The 6,958-nt window shown below is 40.4% G+C and overlaps 1 protein-coding gene across 15 annotated transcripts in view; it reads left to right on the top strand.

The window, feature by feature from the left end:
* The first annotated feature begins 208 nt into the window (after window positions 1-208).
* tcf7 (transcription factor 7) overlaps window positions 209-6,958 on the top strand; it is a 42,848-nt gene continuing 36,098 nt past the window's right edge. For 3 of the 15 annotated variants that reach the window (XM_042091272.1, XM_042091263.1, XM_042091262.1), the window contains exons 1-3: window positions 216-2,043; window positions 2,215-2,293; window positions 3,304-3,407. In XM_042091272.1, coding sequence (XP_041947206.1) covers window positions 1,861-2,043; window positions 2,215-2,293; window positions 3,304-3,407 — 366 coding nt within the window. In that variant the 5' untranslated portion in view covers window positions 216-1,860. Of the gene's footprint in view, window positions 2,044-2,214; window positions 2,294-3,125; window positions 3,199-3,303; window positions 3,408-6,958 lie in introns of those variants that run through there. The other 12 variants (XM_042091269.1, XM_042091270.1, XM_042091260.1 and 9 more) reach the window with 11 other exon arrangements.

The following is a 6,958-nucleotide window of genomic DNA, read 5'->3' as shown; positions in this document are numbered from 1 at the left end:
ATAAAAATGAAGGCGTTTGATTAACATTCACCAGCCATATTTCTCATTCTTGGAGTGCTATGTTTATGCCAAGCCATGGTGGTGGTGTAACATATTTGATGTCAAATATTTATAATGAAAGATTACACAATTATACAGTTTATTTTTTCCAGATTATACACAAAGTAATTTATGTCAGGTTGTCTTTAAGTCAGAAGTTCTCAACACAACATCCAGGTGTGGATCAGTTGTCAGTGAAGTAATGTTTTGAAAAATATTTCCTTCAGATACAACTCACATTATTTTCACATCTTTTACACATTAGTAATATGTACATGACATGTGTTCCTGTGTAAATGTTTGTACTATCCTCGGCTCCTCTTGCTGAGAGCGCAGTGTGCACAGTGTGGTGGTCGCATTTTCAGTCTTTTTCTTAGTTTCACATTTGCTACCTTAATGGTGACAAAGACAAAGAATACTGTAATTTTGAGAGATCTTGAGTAGTGTGCCCAAATTACTAACAAAGACTTGTACAGTAGAAGTGTCATACGAATTCACAAAAAGAAGAAAAACACTTGCATCAAATGGGGAACTTTGAAATGTGATACATGCTGGAGTTATCCAAAGGCAAAACAGGAGCTGAACTAGCAAAATATCAGTGATCAGGATACGTGGACACTGTAGAGAAATACTTCAAGCATTAAGAAATCATGAGGTAAATGATGTAGAAATCCAGTTCTGCAGAAAACAGCTGTCTATATTTAATCAAGGCGAATAAACAAGGACTTTAAACAACTCATTCATAATTTAGATTTGCATACATTAAACTGCTCATTTTAATCTTTTTATTAATATGCATGGTTGATATTGTATAAATATGCAGCCTTATGCAAATACAAGGCACATTTTCTGTTTGTATTTAATTCTATTTCCCAGCTGTGGCTCATCACATTCATTCAAGTCGATGGATTAAGTCAAATATTACAGCACAGCATGGAGGAGTATAAATATTTCTCAATTAAAACTCAAAAGACCATGCAACTGTATCAACATTAAAAATGCATAATAAACGGGAAAGAGGCGGTTTTATTTGTTAGACAAGACAGCAGGCAGTCTGACTACATCAATGAACTACATTCTGAGTTTGGAGTTTGTTATTTTCATGAAACGAGCAGGCAAGCTATGCAATTCTTTTTATTCAGGCAGTGAAACAGCTCAGACAAACTAAAATAATATGTATTTTCACCTCTTCAGAAAGTCTTCAGAAGGCTGGCTGAATTTTGCTTTAGGCTAAATGCCACTAAAAATACTCTATTACCAGATGAACCCTCAATGCGTAATTGTAGGCTTCCCTGACTTGTGATTTGTGAGGAGCATTAATTTGAAGAGTGGAAGTTCCTAAACCTGTTACAACACGTTTTACGCTTTAGACGACTAAATTAAAGTAAAGGAAAAGTAAGCAGCATAAAGTACAAGTCGTTTCATACTACCCAACAGTTAAACTAGTCTTTCTTGTTGAAGTGTTAAGTTCGTGAATAATGCCAGCGCGCGTTCAGAGTAGAAGTGATGTCTCTTTAAGAGAGGAACCCTTAGCTGAAACAATTGTACAACCCCCAACAAGTCATTGAATCTGTCAATCACTCGGTCGGGGCTCTTTGATGTTGGTAGTCCTAGCCTTGTCTTCAGCTCAAATGCACTATTTGTTGCTGCCGGGGCTGCATTACTTTCAACTTGCGAGGCTCCTACACAGCATAACAACTTTTGTTTTGTGTCGCGTATTCACGTGTCTCCTGAGAAGAGGATACTAGCTAAGGAAAAAAGTTTTCACCCTCTCATTGGTGAACGGAAACTGCTGCGTTTTAATTTCTTTTTCTAAGCAAAATGCCGCAGCTCAACAGTGGTGGGGGAGATGATCTCGGAGCGAACGACGAAATGATTTCCTTCAAGGATGAAGGCGAACAAGACGAAAAGATCCAGGAGAACGCTTTCACGGAGAGGGACTTGGCTGACCTCAAGTCGTCTTTGGTGAATGAATCGGAGATAAATCAGAACTCAAACGCAGCGGTGGGTCCTCCGAGGCTCGCAGCCTCCGGTTTTCTCTTGTTGACAGAGCTTAACTTGAAGCAGTCACGGGCAGTGTTAATAAACACGCATTTCGTCGCTGTCGCGGCATATATAAAATATAGTGAACTTACTAATGCCTGTTATCTGTTATGATTGATCCTGCTCTTGTAGGTGGTCAGGCGGGGACACCACCACCACCACGATGAGCACAGAGTTTACCCAGAAAAACACAGAGAACATCTCGAAGATGGTAAGGCTCAACCTGACTGTGCTTGCTCCTCGTATCCCTTTGATTTAGCCCATTAACTTCTCAATAAATCTCTTTATTTACTGTAGTGCGACTTCTTATAGACGGTAAGTCTACTGTTGGTTATGTGTCGCCTATCTCATGTAATTACTCGCATTTTGAAATGGGTGTGTTTATAGTTTTCAGCTTTAACCAGTGTAACACTGGCTGCACTATTGTTGAAGTTTTCATGAGTGGATGTTTGTCATCTTTGTTTTGGCACTTGTTCAAACAGTAATGACTGACATTTTTGTGGGCCTATGTTATTATGGAATATAATGGGTTGTATGTAACTTCTCTTTAACTGCTTACCCTACATTTTAGATTAATGTTTTGCCTACAACCTAGTAATGATTTTAGATTCGGTATGCTTGTTGATCTACACCCGTTTATAAAAAAGAGATGTCATAGAGATGTCTTAAAGTGTTTTACACCATGTATGGTGTAGGCCTACATGTTTTACTAGTTGTTCTCTAAAGAACATGAGTAATGTGTGGAAATTTAGATGAAGAAGAATGAAAACAATGATTAATAAGTTAATTTAAGTTTTCAGTGGCCCTAAATGCACAGGCCTGTTTACTTGGACCGGTTTGTCATGTTTATTTTTGACTTCCTATTCACTTTTTTCCCCTTTGAAATTGTATTTTCTCAAGTACCTAGCGACAGACCAATCCAGTGCAGCATTGGTCACAGGAGTGAGACATAAACAAAAGACTATGTTAGACAAGAGTCCATTTTGAGTGTCTTCATGAGGGGGCCAGGTAACTGGCGCTCCACTTTCACTTTGCCAGTGAACCACTTAGAACCTCCTGAGGAGAACACCTCAAGTGCTTGACTCTGATATCCCAGCGCATGCATATTGTCAAAAAGTAACTTTTAGAGGACATCCACAAACTTTTTTTCTTCTTCTTTTGAGTGAAGATGTGTCTGTCAGAAGTGCACTGACATCTATGTGATATTTGTTTTCTCTGTAGTGTCGAAGCAGGATGGGGGGATGTACAAGGCACCGGCATACTCCGGTTATCCATTCCTGATGCTGACAGACCCATACCTCCCAGGCGGATCAGTGTCACCATCTGTAAGTTACACTTTAACACGCTTTTCATTTACAATGAAGACCTCTAGAGCTCTGGCCATTTTGGATGGCCCATTTGGTTAACAGGAAAGGCTGAACATCCCTATGTTCTTTTTACAGATGTGTTATGGATAAAGAGACAAGTTAGGTTGAAATGGAAATAAGTACGTTTCTGGCAATATTGATTGCATACCAGGAGTTTTTTGATTCTAAATAAAAAAAGCTGTTGAGATGCCCTAGATTAGTTGAAAGTGCCTGAGATTGCACAGATATTATTTGAGGGAAATTATGTCTGTGAGCAAAGATCATGCCATTTGTTGATTGTGTTGTGTTTAGTTAGGTTGTGTTTTCAAAGGGAATGGTACTGAATTATACAGGAAAAACATTTTGTCCAGGCATCATAAGTGGCAATAATTTTAGTTTAGCACACTCTGAAAGAAAACAAATGCAGTCCTAACATTAATATACTCTTTCTGTGTGGTTTAGTGAAATGTAATGGTCCAACAACTCTCTCTGCAATGGTCTTTACTCATAATTTACAGTAACATTTTGACAGTTATTTTAGTTTTCCTTTCAATTAATTATTTTGACTTCTGAAACTTTGGGGGAAATATGAATCTGATAATTGAAAGGTAAAGTTGCTTTCAATAATCAAGCTGTTTCCCAGAAAAGGAAACTACTCATGAATGATCTAATTTACATGAACGGTTTATAAAATGTTTGTACCATGTCAGGGTAAATCCCTATTCTGTATTAATAATCCAGAGGCTGTGTTTGGTGATGGTTAAGGTTCATTGTTGTTCATCTTCTATATGCAATTGTTCACTTGTATCTTTATGTCTGTTTATCAATTTTCACCTACTGATGTCTGCATTGAAAGAAAATGGCGTCCATAAGTCATTGGTGGTGAGGATAGGCAATGCAATTGCATAGTGTTCATTAATTTCACCTTAGGTGTTGCTGAAATGGATTACATCTGCATGAAATTATAAATTTAGATTCTGTTGATGAGAATTTACGTGTTTGGTGGTAACTCCAGAAAGCAAAAGGAATATTTCTAGGCACTGCTTACGAGGGAACTTTTGGCTGCATTTCTGCCTCAACAACACAGTGGTACATGAGTGTGTCAACCGTGATAGGCATGTTTGTGTTTGCACAAAGTTTTCTGACAAACTGCTACTTTTATCTGGTCCTTGGGTGACAATTATGGTCATAGAAGACTTGGAGTGAGAAAAGGACACAAGCCAACAGCTTTAGTCCTTTTCAATCAGTTTTCCCATCAGACGGAAAGACTTTCCTGATATTCCCTCCATGTAATTACACAATATGTGTCCCTTGGGATAAAACCAAGAATCGGGACACAAAGCATATAACATTCCTCCTTTTCTATGGCGTAAAGAAGCTTTAGAAAATCACGAAAAACAAAATGTACGCCCTTTCATGGCACTGCAGATATCAGTGGCCCTCACAGCGGTCTTTTTTGTAAAACCTTAAAAACCTTAACCAACTATTCATGTGCTCTCAATGAACAGTGTGTGTGTGTGTGTGTGTGTGTGTGTGCGCGTAATTCTACAGATTACCACTGCATATTGTGTCATTAGATAGGAGAAGCTCTTCAGTGTCTGTTTGCTTGTGTACACCACTTTGTCTGCCCTGTCCCCCATGCTTGCCCTGATCGTCCCCCTCCTCTCTCCTCACCACTGTCCAGCCCCTGGGTGTGCTCCTCTCACCACACTCTTCACGTCTTCTCCTCTCCTTGTTTGTCCTTCGCTCCTTACCCTCATCCAACATTTATTAGCCTCTCCTCGCTGCCTTCCACACGCATTTGAACATGTCAGGCAGAGTATCGGTCACGTAAGGTGGAGGGCACTCCTTCAGTAAGCAAGGAAAGAGAGTTTATAGCAGGGAGGAGATAGGCTTTAAGGAATTACATGTCTAGGTTTATCAAGGAGGCAACACACATAATTCAAGTTTGATGTACTGTATGTCCTTCCAGAAGCTTCCATAAACACTCAAGACCACATTGACAAACTTGTTTATATACAGTATTAATTATATACAGTATTAACTGCCTTTTTTCAGTACAATGGGAATATAATCTGCCCATGTAGCTTTTCGTGTAGCTTGCCAAAGAAAAATTAATTTCATTGTGTTTTTTTCTTTTTTTTAAATATTTCATTTTGTGGTGCATGTCAATGGGACGGGGAGGCTCTTAGGCCTGTGTGGAGCCAAACGCGCCGTAAGTGCTCGTCCCTCCCCTGACTAAAGGATTCATTACATCTAAAGCCAGGGATTCCAGGTCCCCCCAGATCCCATTCCCTTGTCTTACATTGTGAAGTTGTGTTGACACTGGCTTGTACAACTAGCCTCTTAGTCTCTGGGTAAACAATGGTGGGGGAACAGTGGCTTAGACTCCGTAATCCGTCCACAGAAGCGCCGGGGCTGGAGAAGAGGCTCTGCTTCTGACAGACACCGATAAGAAACAGTCTAAGGATTTGCTCCTTTTAAAGAAAAGCTTTCTCTTTTCTCTCTTTCTCTCTCTCTTTCTCCATGTTCCCTTTGCTTGTGTGAACTACTTGTGGCAAGCGATATGTTCAAGTGTGCCACCCTGCCAACACAGAGTGTCATGGAGGGGAGGGATTATTCAATTAATCAAAGATTTAGGCTTGACAACTTCGTAGATTTGTAACATGTGCGTGGTCACATTGTGAAGGGACGAGAATCAACGAGTTGGAATGTGTGTGTGTGTGTTTGTATTTGTTTGTACGTGTGTGTGTGCGCACGCTTGCTTGCACGCTGTTTGAATAAGGCTTCTGGCTCGGGAAGGTCACGTCAATGACGAAGCGGGTGGGTACAGTGTCGGACCGGCGACGGCGAGGATCCTCAGAAGCCCCAGCACATGAGGACTCTCATACCTCACAAATGTAGCCCCAGGTGAAAGTGTCAGTCGTTTTTTTTTTAAGGATTGCAGGAAATGACAGAGTCTGGTGATTTAAATACAAATGCCGATAAGAGGCCTCTCGTCCGCAGAGCTTTGAAGTGGATGGCCTCAAAGAACCCTCGAGAGAAACGTGTAGAAACCTATTTAAAGAGACGGAAACGCCGGAAAAAAAATATATGAAAAAAAAACCCTGTTGAATTCCCTCAGGTGTTTATGGCTGTAATTATTCATGTCTTTTTTCACTGAGAACTGAGGAAGAGTGAGAGGCAGGTGTTTGGAAGGAAAGTTGTCATTTGAATTTTATATTCTCAAGCCTAAGATAGTATACAAGATTCAGTGTCTCTCATCCCCACCCACCCACCCCCCTGCTCCTCACATGCGAGTCAGTCAAGGAACATTTTAATGTTGAGAGTCATGCACATTTTTCTGCAGTCGACTCACTCACCGGTCCTGCTAGCAGCGGGTGACCTCTACACATGCTGGATATGGGCAGGTTCAGGTTGAGCTAATACCTACTCTTGTAAAGTTGCTTTCCGTCACAGGAAGTTGCAGGCAGGAGACAGTGCCGCTGTTTGCCCACTCAATATTTACAATGGGTCAGGCCAGGTCTCAG

The sequence above is a fragment of the Alosa sapidissima genome, chromosome 5, assembly GCF_018492685.1.
Source record: "Alosa sapidissima isolate fAloSap1 chromosome 5, fAloSap1.pri, whole genome shotgun sequence".
In the NCBI taxonomy this organism is placed as follows: Eukaryota; Metazoa; Chordata; class Actinopteri; order Clupeiformes; family Clupeidae; genus Alosa; species Alosa sapidissima.
This window is presented reverse-complemented; position numbering and strand designations above follow the sequence as displayed.